The following is a 19,284-nucleotide window of genomic DNA, read 5'->3' as shown; positions in this document are numbered from 1 at the left end:
CGGTATCCCCTCCTATATTCGGTATTTTGATGATTTTAGCGATCTAATTCATTGGAGATGTTTTAAATTTCGCATTTAGAGTTCGTAATGGATACTACAGCCTTCGACAGAAAATTGTCTATAAAGGTCCAGGTCTTCGTATAGGCCCCATGTATCACTACCTCCCTATATTCGGTATTTTGATGATTTTATCGACATTATTCCCCAGACATATTTCAAATTTCGTATTTAGAATTCGTAATGGGAACTACAGCCTGTGACAGAAAATTGCCTATGCAGGTCCAGTTCATCGTATAGGCCCCATACATCAATACCTCCCTATATTCAGTATTTTGATGATTTTAGGTACACTATTCACCGAAATTGTTTGAAATTTCATATTTGAAGTTATATGAATAGGTACTGCAGGCTGTGACAGAAACTTGTCTACGCATGTCCAGTTCTTCGTATAGGTCCCATATATCAGTACCTCCCTATAATCGGTATTTTGATGATTTTTGGTACAATAATCACCGAAATTGTTTGAAATTAAATATTTGAAGTTCCAAATAGGTCTACAGCTTGTGAAAGGAAATTGCCTATGCAGGTCCAGGTCTTCGCATAGCCCCGATATAACGGTACCTCCCAATATTCGGAATTTGGATGATTTTACCTACATTATTTACCGATTTTTTTTAAAGTTTCGTATTTGAATGTTTGGGTTATGACAAAAGTTGCCTCTGCAGGTCCAGGTCTTCGCATGGACCCCAATATAACGGGTATATTCGGTATTTTTAAAATTTTTACAGGATTTTTTAACGGATTTTATTTCATTTTTTTTTTTTTTGAAAATTTCCAAATTTGTTTCAAATGGTAGAGGGCATTTCGGCCGGGCCGAACATTCTATTTTTTTACATTTTATACATTAAATACCTATTTTTATAGGTGACACTTGAAACTTTATTGTATTACGATTTTTTTAATTTATCCTCCCAAAGAAAGTTATTAAAGTATATTTTCTAAGTTGCACTGTGTATTCTAAAGATTGAAAGCGGGGGATATTGTGTGCCACTGCTGTTTTGCCAAGACCTTGACTTGGAAAGGCACAAAATCCTTTCTCTTTGCCAGACGTGAAGGCAAAAATCTTCCATCACAAAGGAATGAAACAAGTTTGAGGTCGTGTCTCGTAAAACAGGAGGCAATAAGAGGCACTTAAATTCTGTGTGTTTTAATGAGAAAGAAAGAGTTCTGATCATTAAATTTTGAAAAAAAAGCTTTTAAAAAATAATATTTTTTTTTAATTAAAGACTTTTAGAAACTTTTTTTTTTTTGTAAATTACCGCAGAGCATTTTATGTTTTACTACAAAAAAAAAAAAAATAAATAATTAAATAATTGCCATCCATTGATTGTCTGTAAAACAGACATACAATTGATGTGATGTCTGCAAATTCATGAATACTTTTGTCTGGTACTTCCCATTCAATGATGGTGTATGTTTCTTAAGTCTTTTGTTTGCCTTGGTAATTAGTGAAGCAGAGTACGGTTCTTAAGTCTTTTGTGTGATGGCATATTTAAGGTGTTAATTTGCTGGTAGTTTTTTATGAAAGAAATTATTTAGAACTTCTACCCTGAGCCTGAAAATAATCATATTCTTTTCTATTGGAAAAAAAATTGCCATGAAGCATTAAAAAAAAAAAAACAAAGCAAACTCTTTAACCAAAATAAATTCCTAACATTTTTTTCTTGTAATTTTCAGGTGCTTTCCTTATGCTCTCCCTAGGCATTCTGGCAATTTGTGGAGCAGTTTTAATTAAAATATTTCATCCATATGACTTGATATTCAAATGGGTAAGTCAGGCAAAAAAATTATTTTTTCATAAAAAAAATCCATCCCTCCATAAAAAATAATAAAATGAAAACATCCAATTTCCAGAAACTCACAATGTCTGATGGCGGCGAAATCTTTAATTTGTGGGCTAAACCTCCAGTGGATTTATATTTGAAAGTCTATCTATTTAATATAACAAATGCAGCCGCCTTTATGGAGGGACGAGAAAAAATGCATGTCGAACAAGTTGGACCCTATGTTTACAAGTAAGTTTTCAGAAAATTTATATAAATATACAAGCACACATTTGCTATGCTTCAGAACCTGTAAGAATCTACTAGTTTTTTTAATATTTTTTTCCATATCATAAGGGAAAAATCGCTTATCATAATAAAAACTTGTACATACTTGCAGTTCTGGAACGCAACACTTTATGTCAATGGAGTTTTTAAAGTGAAGAAGATTATACTTACTCAGCAAATTTAGAATTTGCCATACTTCATTCTGAAAAAGAAAAGAAAAAAAAACAAAATTAAATTAAATTAAATTTAAAAAATAATTTACACTTTACACTTCATAGCGTACATATACAGGGTGAGATAAAAAAAACTGCAACAAAGTCAAACGCCATAATTTTTACATTTTTTTAAATTTTATTGAATGAAAACAAAAAATGTCGGAAATAGCATCAAATTTTAGAGTAAGTTTAGATTTGTTCGAATTGGTTACCTTTGGCAGAATTGTGGCCTTCAAACGGCCAATGAAACCTTCACACGCTGCCCAAATGTTGCTCTGCGGTATTTTGGTCCATTCCTGGCGAAGCGCTTGCTTGTGGTGATCGACACTTTGGTATTTTTTGTACCAACTTTGCTTTCCAAAATACTCCAGACACAATAGTTCAACGGATTGGTATAAATCTCCGGATACCAATTCGTTGGACTATTGTGTCTTCTGTGTGGACTATCACGCTTCAATTCCTTCATCATGAATAACTTTATTTCTGGAAAATTCTCCTCAAAATACTTTTGTACGCTTGTAAACCATATAATGAGCTGTCATTCTAACCTCCATTTTAACTTTACCATCTTCTTTTCCACCTTTTTCTTTTCAGAGAAATAATGACACACGAAAATATCACCTTCAACGAAAACAATACCATGTCAACCAATCCCAGTCACCCATTGGTGTGGCAGGAACATCTCTCCGAAGGACGTTCCGAAGATGATGAAGTTGTGATGTTGAATATTGCAATGTTGGTAAGTTCGAATTTAGAAAACCCTCAACTAAACATCTGTTATAAAAAAACGAACAGTCAATGACGTTGATGGGTGGAAAAAAATAAGTCGCGTGCTTTTCACATGTCATTTGCCATTGTTATCGCAACTTTGCCAACATCAATTCAAAGTTGAACACAAATGTATGTAAATATATATTTATAGGAGTCACAACGGAACAAAAAATCTCTCAACTAATACTTAGCATACGAACATTCGTCGATTTGTATTTTAAATAAATACAAGTTCCATGCTGATAAATGTTAAACTTGGGTCAATAAACGATACGTTAGGTTTTTTTATATTTTTTCTAACTGTGACTAACGAATATTCATGCCCACAATTATTGTTTACGGGGTGTGAATGTGTGTGTTTGTTTGTCACCGTTGCTAAATAACAGTGGCGTACAAAAATTAAGTGATGAAAAAATAAAAGAATACTGGAATGGCGTTAAATATATTGAACATTTCTTTTTAGGGTTTCAAATGATTTGGTTATTTTCCCTAGGAGTTGGACACCAAGGAATTAGATGTTGACATGTTTGAGATTTTCTAATTATACCCTACAACACTATGTGTTGGGGGTATTATAAGTTTGATTGGCCCAAAAATTATGTAACACCTCGAAATATTGGTTTCCCACATAGGAAAGTATATATAGATCTTCCTAGCTCGCCGAGCTGAGTCGATCTAGCTATGTATGTCCGTCCGTCCGTCTGTCCGTCTGTCCATGTTAATTTGTAATCACTCTACAGGTCGCAATTATGGACCGATCTTCACGAAATTTAGAATGGAGGTGGGTCTGGGGTCAGAATAGAACCCTATTTCTTTTTGGAGATGATCGCCAAATGTTTAGGGGTTGAAATGGACCAAATACTGAAAAAATGTCGGATTTTGCAGTAGCTATACAGGTCGCAATTATAGACCAATCGACGCGGAATTTCGCATGTAGCTAGAGTTTAGGGCGGGGAAGAAGCCTTCCAATTTGGGTGGTCTTCGGATAATATTAAGTAAAATAAATAGACCATATCTTTTGTGTTGAAAAAAATCAAAATTTTTCATTAAACCGCGAATATTTTAAATCCCGGCGAAATCACAAAGCCATGACAAGGTTACTTCTGATCTTTACATTGATGTTAACATCCAACAAAACGGATATATAGCAAAATATGTGCGATATATATGTTTATCAAAGAAGATATGCTTGAAAAATCTCTTTTATGTCGAGAACGGCTGAACTGATTTCGACAGTTCTCATTAATTCAGAATGGCCTCTTGGCAGGAAACATAAAACGTCTAAAAAATCGCATAAAAAAAAAGTATTGATTTTGTAACATTTTCTCATATTTTTTCAATTTTGTCATATTTTTGGCATATTTTCATTTTGAATGAAACATTTGGTAATATTTCTACAGCTAACAAAACTAAGTAGTTAGGATATCAGGATATTATATACAGATCGCATTTATGGCCCGATCCTTACGAAATTTTGCATGGAGATAAGATGAGGGTCAGAATAGAAGCCTACTCTTTTTGGAGATGATCGCCATATATTTAGGGGTTGAAATGGACCAAAAAACTGCAAAATTGTCTGCAGGTCGTATTTATCGCCCGATCCTCACGCACATTTGAATGGGGTTACCGGACATTACAAAAGCCAAGCAGTTTTGGATTGCCATCAAAAACTATTCAATGTGTGAAATAGTTTGCCAACTTTTGTAGACAAAATACAAAAATGTCCATTCCAGTGACTTTTTGGAGAATTCACAAATACAGGAAAGACGCACTTTTGACTATTTCGTTAACGCCGATTTCGTTGAAGAATATAGTCAAATGTCTGTATCTCATATAGATGCGTTTCAGTCAAAAACCAATAATAAATGTTAATCTTTTGCCACTTCTGAGAGACTATAGGTCTTTGGGAAATATTGGTTCCAGATCTAGGAAGACCATTTACGTGCAACATCTACCTATAAATTGGAAATGAGCAAATTATTTTATGTTGCTCTTATTCGAAAATTAGAGAACGAAACCTGATGGTTTTCTTTTATTATTTGTCACAATATCTTGTGGAACTCTTTCGAGTATCTCGCCTATATAAACTGTATCGTTTATTATAGTGTTGTAGGGTATTCAACGGTCGGCCCCGCTCGACTGTAGCCTTTGCTTACTTGTTTTTATTTGGCTTAATTGGCCTGAGAACCAGTTCTACTCACAATCCCTTTGAAACTTTGAAACAATGTTTTTACAAATCATTATTTTTGCCCACCACTGTAAACATCAAAAATAAGTGAAGACAAATCTGAGAGCAAGCCCCCGTCACGAATTGTTATTGTAGTTATTTTTCACAATGTCCGACATTCAATTTACATACACCAGATACATGCTATGTATGATAGACATATGAAAATATTTACGTCGACATGGCTATCATTTTCAAGTACCGGCCTCCAATCGCTTAACGCCACATACGACATGAATGCAATTGAAAGGGTGGAAAATTCTTAGTGAGAAAAAAAAATTCAATAAAGATATGAGGAAGAAAAAAAAGTTGTGTGTTTTGACGGGATGCAATGAGCTGGAACGGCGGGTGGAATGCAGGAACTTGTTGTGACATTAAACTTGAAAATTCCAGCATCACCTGTTATCAGATGTATCCAATTGCAGCCACACTGGAAAATTCGGCTTCAATCTTAGAACAAAACTAGTAAGGAAAAAAAGTCGGGCGGGCCGACTATATGATACCCTACACCATATTTAGTAGAGCTCCCATAACAAAAGATTTTTTTGAAGTAGGTCATACCACCTATCAATTTTTGGCTTTAGAGCAGTTAAAAATTGGTTTCAGAGGCAACTAATATGTGGGAGCCATATCCACTTTTGAATCGATTTTCATTAAATTTAATGAAGATATTTTTGTCTTTTATACCAAATAACATTGCTATAGAGTGCTTAATATCACTTCGAAAAGGCTTAAATATAAAAAAAATTATATAGGAGCCGAGTTGCGCAAAATGGAAACGTACGTCCCGAAATTCACTACATTTGGGCTGATATAAGTCATTATTTGCACAATAAACCTGAAATCGGATGAATGATATATATATAGGAACTATATCCAAATCTTAGCCGATCTCGATAAAATTTGGCAAAGGTATTTCCGAGCTCTATAAGATATCTGGTACCAAATATCATGTTGTGGAGTGCATATTACGAATGTGAGGGACTTAAAATCCCAAATCGGATGAAACATATATATGGTAGATATAACTATATATAAACCGATTTTCACCAAATTTGATGTGCTTGCTTCTAGATTGAATTTGGTCGGATCTGCCAAAAATTAGGACATTTGGACTGATATTGGCCATTTGGTGCACAATAAGCCCGAAATGGGTTGAAGATATATATGGGAGCTATATCCAAATCTGAACCGATCTTGATAACATTTAGGAGAGGTATTTCTGAGCTGTATCTTGTAGCAAATATCATTGTTGTCAAAGGCATATTACGAATGTCAGGACTTGAAGACCAAATCGGATGAAACATACATATAAATGGGAGCTATAGCTATATCTGAACCGATTTTCACCAAATTCGATGTGCTTGCTTCTAGATCGAATTTGACCATTTGGATCGATATTGACCATTTGGTGCACAATAAACCCGAAATCGGTTGAAGATATACAGGGTTGCCCATATTCGACGGACCCATCAGGCAACGCCATAACTTTTGACAGAGATTTCACATCGCTTAATGATGTCATTAACCGCGTTTGAAGCGTCAGTCCAAGCAGATTTTTACCATGAACCAATACACGCGAGCGCTCTGAAACAGTTGAAATTTACATCCAAAAGAAGAAGCCAATTGTGAAAACTCAACGTGCTTTTAAAACATTAAAAAATGTGAGAAGTGCGCCTTCTAAGAACACTATTAAGCGTTTATACGAAAAATTTTCGACTGATAAGGCTCTTTCTAATCCGAAAAGACCATATAAAAGTCGACCAAGGCGATCGGCCCAGAATATCGCTGCCGTACGAGCCAGTGTTGAGAGGTCCCCAAGAACATCCCAAAAACGCCGTTCTCAGCAGTTGGGCATGGTTCGGTCTACTTTACAACGGATTATTCGCAATGATTTGCATTTGTTCCCGTACAAAATTCAATTAACGCAAAGAATGTTGCCTGCGGACAAGCCTCGTCGATTGGAATGGGCCCAAAAAAACATGGGTCCGTCGATTATGGGCAACCTTGTATACTGCAGCTATATTTATATTTGAATCGATTCTCAACAATTTCAATAGGGTTCGTCCTTGGGCCAAACAAATATTATTTGTTTTGTATTTGTTTGATAATAAATGCGACCTGTATTTTTTCACAAGAATGCATGGACAGACGGACTGACATGCATAAATCGACTCAGAAAGTGTTTCTATGAAGATCCTCAAAAATAACTATGGGTCTATCTCGCTTCCTTCTCTATGTTACAAACAAATGCACAAAGACATAATACCCTTACCACTATGTGGTGTGTGGCATAAAAATCGGACGAAATTGCAAGTTCGCGTAGGGGAAATTTTATTTCCATATTCCAATTCAGAATACAAAATTAGAAGAAATTGTTTTGAAAATTGTGTCTGAAAGCTTCAAAATGCCGGGAATCTTGAGGTAAAGGGGGACTATACCAAATGGTGGATCTTGGGAGTTTTCTTAAGGATTGAGGTTAATATCCTATGATTGGCCTTAAAATGTCAAAATACAGTAAATTTTGGCCGTCAAGCTGGTCGGGAGGTTTTAACAAAATATTGGACTATCAGTGTATTTTGTTAAAACCTGGGAGAAGATAACCCCAAATATTAATTTTAGATATCTGTGTACCATAAAATGAGCACTTTAACAATTTCTTGGGCTACAACACACTTTTGTTTTAAATCATTATTTTAATACCAGTCCCCTTCTTATAAATAAAATGCGTCTTCTGCAAATTCAAGTTTTTATATTTATTACTCATCCCAAACATTTAACTTACGTCGACATTTTAAAAATTGAAATTCCACTTGTGTTCCTAGCCACCGTGGTTTTTATGGCCTAATTGCATGTCACCCACATCGTACCAACTTCATTTGTTCTCTCTCACTAAAGAAGACAATGTGGATGAATGAAACCCAACTGAAGTGGAAAAAAACCAAACTAAATTGATAAATACGAAACATAAAAAGTGTGGTGATTTATAGGAATAATTGTTTTCTTTCCATTCTATTCGAATTCGGTTTCCAGTTTTATGAGTATTCCGGGCAATGTTAATAATAATAAAAAAAATAGTGGAAAGTTTTCTAATGAAAACAAATAACATGTTTCATTGACCGTTGCAAGTTTTAAACCACACTAACATAGACACCTACTCACACACACGTACATACATATATACTTTCATAAATATACATAAATCCAACTGTTTATTCCATACACCGAGAGGGTATAATGAAATAAATTGTTGTTAGGATAGGTCTGATGTTAATTCTCGCAACTAATTGCTTTGTTCGTGAATTGAATTGTTATTGTTGCAACAACAACAACAACATACCATGAAATATTGTATTTATCTATTAATTTGTCATATAAAACGCAACAACAACTCCTACATGTCTAGTTTATGTTTAGAATACCCGCAATGACGTTTGAGTTCGTCAAAATGCCACTCAATATTGGCTTGCCTTGCATTGATGACGTTTGTGTCTTAAGTCTTTTGTTTCGTTTAAAGAGTTAACTCCCCTGCAGCGATCATTACTCCCATTTGAAATCGTACGATTCTAGTTTTTATTATTCATTTAATTATTTTGCATAAATAATTGCGAGCCCATTTGCATTTGTTCGAAAGCCAATAAATTCTTTAACGATTTTATTGATTTATTTAAATGAATAAATAGTAAACCAAAGCAGAGCCCAACTCATAATTTCTATTTTCTCAGAGAAAAGAGTGTGTGTCTGTTTTTTTTTTTAGAAATCGAAGTGAGTCACTGAGAATGAGGGTTTTACCAGAGATCAGTATGCATATTGCATTGTAACTCTAAACAATTGTCGATATTGTTTTGAATTGCTTTTGTTATTACAGCAGCAACAACAGCGTAGACAAGTGAATATCAATATTTACAGCCATTAAAAGTTCACTTGTGCGTAAATGTGTACCGGGAAAGAGAAGTCTTTTTTCTTAAAGAGAAAAAAATGGAAAAAAACTTCAGAATGGCTTCACATTCACTGATCTTTAATGTTTCTTATAAAATATTTCAAAAACTCCCGAAAGTCCTTTAAAAACACAAAATCCATGTTGGTCCCTTATACATAATTTCTAAGAATTCTGAATAGTCCTTAAATTTTTTTCCTAAAAATTCAGGACAGCACTTGCAAAAGTATAGGCTATAGATGAAATAAATAAATATTATTTCATCTATAGCCTATTAAAAATTCGCGAAAACCCATTAAATTATATACACAAATAACGCTGAAGGACCACGAAAACGTATACTCGATTTGAAAAAAAACTTCAACTTTACATTTCGTAAAAGATCAAGATGACTGCTAATAGGGAACCCTAATTATACCCTCATCCATATGGCTACAGAGGCTATCTATCAATTGATACGACCAAAACGTGCCTCATAGAAAAAACGGGTTTAGACCCTAGGTCTCTTTGGACCAAATCCGTTTCAGGACATTTGGTCTTTCGCTTCGTTTGTCTGGCTGGTGCTCACGATAATTCTTGAAGCGAGTATCCGATTTGATCCAAACTTGGTACATCGTTATATTATTGTCGAACTTAGATCGATTTCGAAGATGGGCAATATCGGTACACTCCTTCTGGTACCTCCCACACAAAATGTCCATATTTTAAAGAAAATTATTTACTGCACAGAAAGAGAAAGAATAACCCGATTTTGCTCTAACTATGCGAATCTTAATATTTGTATCAGTGTTAAGTCAGGTGCGAAAATGGACAATATCGGTCCACTCCATCAAGTACCTCCCTTACCTTATTTACCCATGGTCCGGTGTGAAAATGGAATATATCGGTCTACTTCTTTTGGTACCTCCCCCACAAATGGTTAGAATTGTTAGTATCCTTGAAGCTCATAAAACACGAAATTTATATCCAATTGCATTCAGACTTGGCATTTATCAATGTTTCCATGAACACAAGATCTGTTATAAAATCGGTAGAGATCGGACGATTTCTTCTGGTACCTTCCCCACAAAGGGTTATAATTTTGAATATTCATGAAGCTCATAAAATACGAAATGAACATCCGATTCCATTCAGATTTGGCACATCTCAACATTTCCACCAACACAAGATCTGTTATAAAGACGGTAGTGATCGGACAATTCCTTCTGGTACCTCCCCTACAAAGGGTCAAAGTTTTGCATAACCAAAATGATCATAAAATACGAAATAAGCATCCGGTTTTCTTCAAATTACACACATCACAATAGTTTTATTAAACCAAGGTCTGGTGTGAAAATGGGTTACATCGGTCCACTTCTTCAAGAACCTCCCCCACAAAGGGTCAAAATTTTGAGTATCCTTTACGCTCATAAAACGGGAAATTAACATCCGATTCCATTCAAACTTCGTTCGAAATATTGCATCAACACAAGATCTGTTTCTGCTTCTTCTTCCTCCCCCACAAGAATCAAGATTTTGAAAAACCATACCCTCAAAGAAAGCGAAATAAGCACCCAACTCCCTTTAAATTAAACACACGCAAACATTTTTGCTAACAAAAGATCCGTTGTGAAGTTAAAAATATCAATATTAATTGCAGATTATTACAGCCTCTGGTCAATGTTAGCTCGTTAGCAAAAATGTTGACATGTCCGGAGAAAATTGATTACAGTTTAATTGAAATACCAATTATTAAAGTGTATTCTTTGGGAGTTGATTTGAATTTTACAACTGGATTTTGATCGCTTCCAACTTTTAAGGTTTAAAGTCGTTTAGGATATAGCAAAAAAAGCAGATTAAAGGAAGTTCAATTATTCCAAACAAATCTGGGACAAAATACCAGTTTGATTGAGACACCTTAATTGTTGAATATTAAACGATCGACTCCAACGTCAATTTCTTAATTACTTTGGCAATCATCGAATCAAAGCCCTTTCCAGCCAATTTCCAGAGAAATTCAATTATGGAAATTATTCGAAATCCAGCTATTGCATAATAGCGACTAGCGAAGTGTCAATAGTTTTTCCACAACAACACATGATCTATTTTCAATTGATTTCAAGTAATTAGCGCAGGGAACAACACAAAAAACAAAGACTATATATGAATATTAAATTGGAACTACGATTTAAACAATTAACGTAACCATTGATTATTAATTGTGTTATAAATTGTAATTACGTTTTAATTCATACTCTCTATTTTTTTGTTTTTTGCAGGCCATATCTCATTTGACGGCAGACAAACCGTTTTTCATACGCATGGCTTTGAATAGTCTGTTTATGTCGCAGGATTCCAAGCCCATTGTGAGAATGACAGCCAAGGAATTTATGTTTGGCTATGCCACCACACTGACATCGTTGGGCAACACATTTTTGCCCGGCTGGATATATTTCGACAAAGTTGGTCTGGTCGATAGGGTAAGAATGGGGAAATTTTAATTTTTCCAACAGAATGTATATCTAACGCAATTTCTCTTTCAGATGATGGATTTTAACAATGATTTTGAAACCTTCCACACTGGTGTACCGGATCCCAGGTTTTCGGGTCTTTATGCCACCTATCGTGGTTCACCAAATCTCCGTCAATGGGATGGGGAGCACTGCAGCAACATTGAAAATGCCTCGGATGGTGTCAAGTTCCCGAGCTTCATCAAGCCCAACGATACGATCAAATTCTTTAGGAAAAGTATGTGCCGACCTGTAACTCTGCATCGTGCCGATGACGAATTGATAAATAAAGGCAGTTTGTCGGGTTATCGTTATATCTTTGAAGATAATCTGCTGGACAATGGTCGTGTCAATGAGAATAATAAATGTTTCTGTCGTAAAGGTAAGTCATATGAAAATGTTGATGAAATTGAAATGAAATGAAAGGAAAAATCGGTTACGGGAGTAATATTTTTACACTCTAAGAATCTTCTAGCTTTGCTATTTTTCCTTAAAAAAAGGAAAAATCGGTTATCGGAGTAATATTTTTACACTCTTCCAGGTTCTGGAAGAGAACAACAATTTAAGCCTTTAATTCATTTCTGTAAAATCCTCAATTAAAACTCTTAAATATTCGTTTAAAAATATGAATATTCTTTTGACTTTGATGTTCCATATTATTAGCTATGATATAGGCTAGTGATAGTAAAAATTCTCCTAAAAATTTCCCTTAGGTGGCCTTTAAATAATGTTGTTGTTATTTCCCCCCTCGATTGATATGCAGACTCAGAATGAAATCAATTCAATTTTGTGGCCTTGATGTCAACGATATTTATTACAATATCGCATGATAGTATTTTTTCCAGTCCATTGCATTTCCGGTAACGCATTCACAATTTCTCTCATTCCCTCTCTCTCTCTCTCTCTCTCTCTCTCTGCCACTTTCTAATACAAAATAGAATTATTTAATAATCAAACTTAGTTGACACTTTTATTTGACATAAATACGCCTAAAAGAGGCAAGACGTGGAAAAACATTTAACGCCCATTTTTTCAAAAACAAAACGGTAGCAATTTGTTGGTTTTGTAGAATGCTTTCGTTTTTTATTTGTTTTTTTTTTTTTAAATTTTCGTTGCACTACAATGTCATTGTCATGATCATGATCAAAACAAAAATTACAAACAACAAACAATGTTCTGATTGCTTTCGTTTCACTCACTCTCTGTCTCTCCTACGTCTCTCGCACACTCTTAAACTGTAGTAATGATGTTACCGCATTTGACGTCAAATATCAACAGCATTATTGGAATTTTTGTAACAAATTAATCAAAACACTTCATTGCCAGTCAATTTGGGAATATTTTTGTATTTTTTTGTTTTATAAAAACAATAAAAAAAACAAAAAGCCCTAGCAATAACATTGCAAATGAAATCATCTTCTGGCTGGCTGGTTGGCTGGCTGGCCAATTATTGACAAGTCATTGTGGAATATAGCTATAATTTCCTTGATTTGTAATTAAAAACACAAACAACAACAATCCGCATTAACTAATTTCCAATTGCAAATGCAATTTCAGGCCAAACTCAATAATAAAATTGAACAAAAAAAATCAATAACCAACATTGCCTCCCAACATTTGCCTTCCAAATAATTAATCATAGTTTCAATTACCACCAGCAACACCACCGGTTCATTAAAAGAGCCGAAGATTAATATGACAATTAAAACAACAAAACGCTTATTAAAATTGCATTTAATAGGGCTGTTAAGATTCTAATATACAGCTAGTAGATATCAGTTTTTTTATGAAGAGCTTCCCTTTGCCCCCCTTACCCATATGTTAGAAAGCAGACTTGTTGCACCGTTCGTTGCCGACTCAAATAATCTGCATATCATCATTTGTAGTCATTAAAGTTACATTAAAGTTTAGTCATAATTTTTTTAAGAAATTTCTGTCCTGATATGATTGATCGTTCTTGGATTACACTAGAATACAGATTTCTTATCTCAAATAATGTCTCAAAATGAAGGATCATTTGGAGTATTTTTAGCGTTTTATAAAAATTCTAAGATATATAGAAGGACTTTAAGGACTTCTGGAAGGAATTCGGAAATATATACAAGGTCTTCTTTTTAGTTGATGTCTAACAAATGGACACTAACGTAATCAGAAATATAGAAAAACATGGTCGCGTCTGACCAAAATATGAACCTATCTTTCGAACGAATTGAGATAAAAGGCTAAAATTTTGCACACATGTGTATTTTCCCAGTAGGCAGGTTAAATTCGTAACGCTACTGAAACGGAGTATGAAATTTAGAAAAAGAATAGTTCGCGTAACCCGTGTTGCACCTACCCAGAGGAGAAAAAACTCAAGCCCCAGCCAAAGGCCGGCTACCTAAAACCGCATAAAATTAAAAAAAAACTGAACAGAATGTACTGACCAGCACTTTGGAAAGGTTGGATTTTAAGCTGTAATTTGGCATAAATTTAAATTGTACTCCCAAAATGGGGCCTTTTTGACTTTTGGGGATTTTTTAAGAAATTCAGGTCCGAAAATTCAATCATTTTGATACAACTCCTGTGACGTTTTAAATAACCTCATAACCTCTTGTTGGATAGGTATTTTTAGCTTTCACATGATACCTATATTGGCCATGGGGGCTTAGTAAGTCCGGGTCTTGAACACGGACTTTCGAATAAAATACCCGGCTACCCAAGAAAAAAATACTTTTCTCAGTATTAGGGTACAAATATCTACCTCTGGAAATTGTTTTCAAAAAACGAGAGTTTTTACTACACTAGAATTTTTCCCCATATCTCCATCTGAGATATCAAATTTGGGCATCCGATTTTATCCCTACACCCTATACTCCATTTAGTACTACTTAGTACTTTTCGTAAAATTTTAATACTCATTAGCGAACCCGTTCCCTATCTCAATCCAAGACACTAAAAATCCTAGACATCGCAATAAAAAATTGCATGACTTTATCCCCATCCCTTCACCCAACACAACATTTAGCACCATTAGATCTCATGATCAGATAAAAACAGAATTTCAGCTCTTTTCCTTTACCCAATACCCAATTTAGCATGTCGGTCCACTTTTAGCCATGTCGGTCCACGTTTTCGTATCGGGAGGTATCTCTATATGGGGGCTTATAGAGATACCTCCCGATATTCGCTATTTTAATGATTTTAACGACGTAATTCACCCGAATTGTTTCAAATTTCGTATTCGAATTTTGTGATGGGTGCTACAGCCTATTCCTAAAGATTTCGTATTCAGGTCCACGTCTTCGTATAGCCCCCATATAACGGTACCTCCCGATATTCGGTATTTTAATGATTTTAGCGACATCATTCATCCGAATTGTTACAAATGTCGTATTCGAAGTTTGTAATGGGTATACAGCCTATGACAAAACATTTCGTATGCATGTCCACGTCTTCGTATAGCCCCCATATAGAGATGCCTCCCGATATTCGATATTCTTATGATTTTAGCGACATTATTCACCGGAATAGTTTAAAATTTCGTATTCGAAGTTTATGATGGGTGCTACAGCCTATGCCTAAAAATTGCATATGCAGTTACCAGTCTTCGTAAAGCCCTCGTATAACGGTACCTCTCTTTATTCGGTATTTTGATAGTTTTAACGACATCCTTCACCCGAATTGTTTCAAATTTCGTATTCGATGTTTGGAATGGATACTGCAGCCTATGCCTAAAAATTTCGTATGCAGGTCCACGTCTATAGCCACGAAAAATCGGTACCTCCCTTTATTCAGTATGTTGACGATTTGTCCGACATTATTCGCCGGAATTGTTTCAAACTTCGTTTTTCAAGACCTTAATGGGTACTACAGCCTATTTCTTATGCAGGTCCTCGTCTTCGTATAGCCTTCGTATAAAGCTCATCATGTAGACGGTATTTTTTGGAATTTGTTGAAATTTTTCAAATTTTTTTCCAAATGGTGGAGGGTATTAAAGTTCGGCCCTGTCGAACTTGTCTGCTTTTTTCCTTTTTTTTTTATAGGGTAAGTGCGCCTAAGTTCGGCATGTCCCAGTAGTCGGCAGTTTTGAAATATAAACTTAAATAACTAAGAATAGAAGTGACCAAATAATGAAATAATTGCAAAAAACATCAACACTGATCTCTGCTCTCTTTCTGTAAAAAAAAAACAATGAGCATCGATCATTTATTACGAGAGAATAACGGTTTTTGTCAGTGAGTGTCTTCCAACACGTGCGATAGTGCTGTTTGTAAAGAAAAAATTAGTGGTGGCGTCAACTTAATAATCTATGTAAGTATATTAAAATTAATACTTTTGAAATCAGAAATATTTTATAATAGTAAATAACAGTCTAAAGATCATTTTATAACTTTAAAAAATACAAATTAATCATTTTTCTGTTATATTTTTTAATGCCGACATTAGGGACAGGAAAAAAAGAGATTTGCCAATAGTCGGCAGGGGTTGCCAATTACTAGAAAAATATCATTTTTGACAAATTTCACCAAAATTTGAGAGAAGTATTAAAAAATAATCCAAAAACTACTCAAATAAAAAAAATATTTTTGAGTGGATTTACACAGTATTCGACATAACTATGGTCCTTAAGTCGGCAGTCGCTTTTATTTGTGTTTTTTGACCAACTTTTCTAAGTTAAGTAGGTTTTTTAAAGAAGCTATTTGACGTTTCAGATAGCCAACATTTTTTTTCAAAGATGCCTCCAAAAGGAAAAAGATCATTTCACAAATATACGGAAAACGCCCTGAACGACGCACTAAATGCCATAAGAAGAGGCGATATATCAATTTTGGGTGCCAGTAAAAAGTATGGTGTTCCCAGGGCAACTTTGCAGGACAAACTGTCTGGTAGAGCTCCTGAAGGCCCAAGAAAGATGGGACCTCCTACAATATTAACAACTGCCGAAGAAGAGCATTTAAAAAAGTGGTGTCTAGATTTGGCCAAATGTGGATTTCCGATAAAAATTGACGAATTGTTAAACACCGTACAAAAAATTTTAAATGAGGATAAAAGAGTTACTCCTTTTAAAGACAGTCGACCTGGCAGAAAATGGTTTAACGCATTTTTAAGACGACATCCTGATTTAAGCATTCGGGAGTCCGAGGGAATTACAAAGGGGAGAGCCATAGTAACGGAGGAGACTATAAGAAAATGGTTTTCCGATTTAAAAACGTTTTTAGAAGAGCAGAATGCTACAGATATCTTGGAGGATCCATCCAGGATTTTTAATGGGGATGAAACCAGTTTTTCTATGTGCCCGAAAACTGGAAAAGTTTTAGCGCCAAAGGGTTACAGAAATGTGTATTCAATACAAAAAGGAAACGAAAAAGAAACAGTGACAGTACTATTAGTCTTTTCCGCTAATGGTAAAACTGTTAATCCAATGGTTGTTTTTCCATTTAAAAGAGTTCCCAAGGATGTAGTGAACAGTCTCCCGGAGACCTGGTTCCTCGGAAAATCGGAAACCGGATGGATGATCAGTGACGTGTTCTTTGAATACATTGCTAATTGTGTCCATAAATGGTTAGAAGAAAATCAAGTCCCTAGGCCAGTTTTGCTATTTGTCGACGGTCATAAGTCTCATATGACTATGGAACTTAGTGAATTCTGTGAGAATAATAAAATTATATTGTACGCACTTCCTCCCAATACAACACATATAATGCAACCAGCGGACGTCAGTGTTTTTAAGCCGTTGAAATCTGAGTGGAAAAATACATTGAGGGAATGGCAAAATAAAACGGAAAATATTAACAAAGTCCTTTCAAAATGCACTTTTTGTCCTCTGTTGCATTCCGTGCTGTCAGCAATAGATTTGGAAGACACCATTAAGAATGGGTTCCGGAAATGTGGACTTTATCCGTTTAACCCTGAGAACGTCGATTATACAAAGTGTGTAAGAAACAATTTGGAAAGAATGACAAATAGGAGCGATGCAAATAATGGTTTACATTTAATGGACTTCGACAAAGCAATTCAAGTAATAAACCTAATAAGTTCAAGGCTTAATTCTCGGGGAATTGACGCTAACATAGTTGTTGAAGAGATTGAGTCTCTGAAAAACTCTGAAGGCGAACAAGATATTGAATTATTAGCCAACGTAACCGTGCAGCCCAGTTCATGTATAGTCAATAAAGACTGGATTTTGGAAAAAGAAACCCGGCTACGCTCTTCATCTCCATTAAATGAAAATAATGCACCGATATTGACTTTTTGTTCGTCTCCCACTACATCCAGAAATGTAGAATTGTCGTTAAAACCAACGAAAGATTCACCTAAATCATCAGTAACTAGCGCACTTATTAGAAATGTTTTAAGTCCCGTTAACTTATCCAAACCAGGTAATCTATACAAACGTGCATATATTCTGTAGTGCCCAGGTATAATGCCAGTATACACTTTTTCTTTTTCTAACTAGGTTCTTCCAAGTTTTTACAAAACGAAGAAGGGTCTGTGTCAAAATCGTTTAAAAGCCATATTCAATTCCCTAGATTGACATCAGCAGTAAAACCCAACTCGAGAATCAAGCCTCCAAGTGCAATTTCTGCACTTGCATGGAGGGAGCATATTCAAGCAGTAGAAAATGAAAAAATTGCCAAGGCAAACGCAGTACAAGAGCGAAAACTGGAACGCCAGAAACGAAAATTGGAGAAATTAGAAAAAATAAGAAAAAATAAAAGAGGAAAGAAAAGGGAAAAGCGTAGTTCTTTCAACGAAGAACTTGACAGTGATGTGGAAGACTGATACCAATGCACCTGTGAATTAACTTATTTTATTCCTAATGTTTAAGTTTAAGTTAAACCAAAATGAATTAAAAACAGTAACTAGGTTAAAAGACAAAATAAACTCCAAATATTAAATTTATTCTTTTTTTCTTTTATCTCATTTTTATTTTAATTAAAAATCCATTTACTAAAGGTAACCATACTATTTCAAATTCTAGATTAAACTGTGAATTAGTAATATATAATTGTTTTGTACTATTTGAAATAAAAAATAATATAAAAAATAATATTTTCTTTATTGAAATACAATATGCCGACTACTGGCAAATAGACATGCCGAGCATTGGAAAATGGTGCCGACTACTGGCAAAAAACCACTGTTTTAGTAAAATTGCAAATTTTACCAATTTACTAAAAACAAATTAAATTTTTGTTTATTATTTCCAAAACTAAACAAAATTTGGAATCCAAACAACTTTAGTTTTCTGCAATTGAAAGATTTTACTCAGAATATTGAAAGATTGAAAAAGCGAAAATTCTAAAAGTGCCGACTACTGGTACATTTACCCTATAAAACTCCTTTGAACTGCCTTCAGTCTTATTTTCTGCTCCTTAATAAAGCTGTTAAGACAATTGTGTTTACACGGTGCCAACATCCGTGTTTTCATGTCTGCCTCATAAAAAAATAAGTTCTGAGGTACCGCCTCTTTTTTGTAACTGTTACTCCTGTTGTTTAAACAACAATAACGCGTCATGTAAACATCAACAACAACAATAACAAAATGTTA

At 34.7% G+C, this 19,284-nt stretch overlaps 2 protein-coding genes across 4 annotated transcripts in view; both read left to right on the top strand.

Annotated features, from left to right (window-relative positions):
* The window catches only part of LOC101888357 (scavenger receptor class B member 1), a 76,879-nt gene that overhangs the window by 46,353 nt on the left and 11,242 nt on the right, over positions 1-19,284 (top strand). For all 3 annotated transcript variants that reach the window (XM_011293801.3, XM_005182509.4, XM_005182510.3), the window contains exons 2-6: positions 1,738-1,829; positions 1,915-2,075; positions 2,921-3,065; positions 11,520-11,720; positions 11,784-12,132. In XM_011293801.3, coding sequence (XP_011292103.2) covers positions 1,738-1,829; positions 1,915-2,075; positions 2,921-3,065; positions 11,520-11,720; positions 11,784-12,132 — 948 coding nt within the window. The remainder of the gene's footprint in view (positions 1-1,737; positions 1,830-1,914; positions 2,076-2,920; positions 3,066-11,519; positions 11,721-11,783; positions 12,133-19,284) is intronic.
* LOC131803695 (uncharacterized) lies at positions 15,793-19,153 on the top strand. Its single transcript, XM_059125212.1, has 2 exons — positions 15,793-18,112; positions 18,190-19,153. The coding sequence occupies exons 1-2, from the start codon at positions 16,468-16,470 to the stop codon at positions 18,513-18,515; spliced, it is 1,971 nt and encodes a 656-aa protein (XP_058981195.1). The 5' UTR covers positions 15,793-16,467; the 3' UTR covers positions 18,516-19,153.

The sequence above is a fragment of the Musca domestica genome, unplaced genomic scaffold, assembly GCF_030504385.1.
Source record: "Musca domestica strain aabys unplaced genomic scaffold, Musca_domestica.polishedcontigs.V.1.1 32, whole genome shotgun sequence".
NCBI classification, from domain to species: Eukaryota; Metazoa; Arthropoda; class Insecta; order Diptera; family Muscidae; genus Musca; species Musca domestica.
This window is presented reverse-complemented; position numbering and strand designations above follow the sequence as displayed.

What these genes read in the sequence shown, in the direction of transcription:
- LOC131803695 (XM_059125212.1), top strand. Translation starts at nt 16,468, where the DNA reads ATGCCTCCAAAAGGAAAAAGATCATTTCACAAATATACGGAAAACGCC. An exon ending in CGTTAACTTATCCAAACCAG is followed by an intron (nt 18,113 to 18,189) that starts GTAATCTATACA and finishes TTTTCTAACTAG; the next exon opens with GTTCTTCCAAGTTTTTACAA.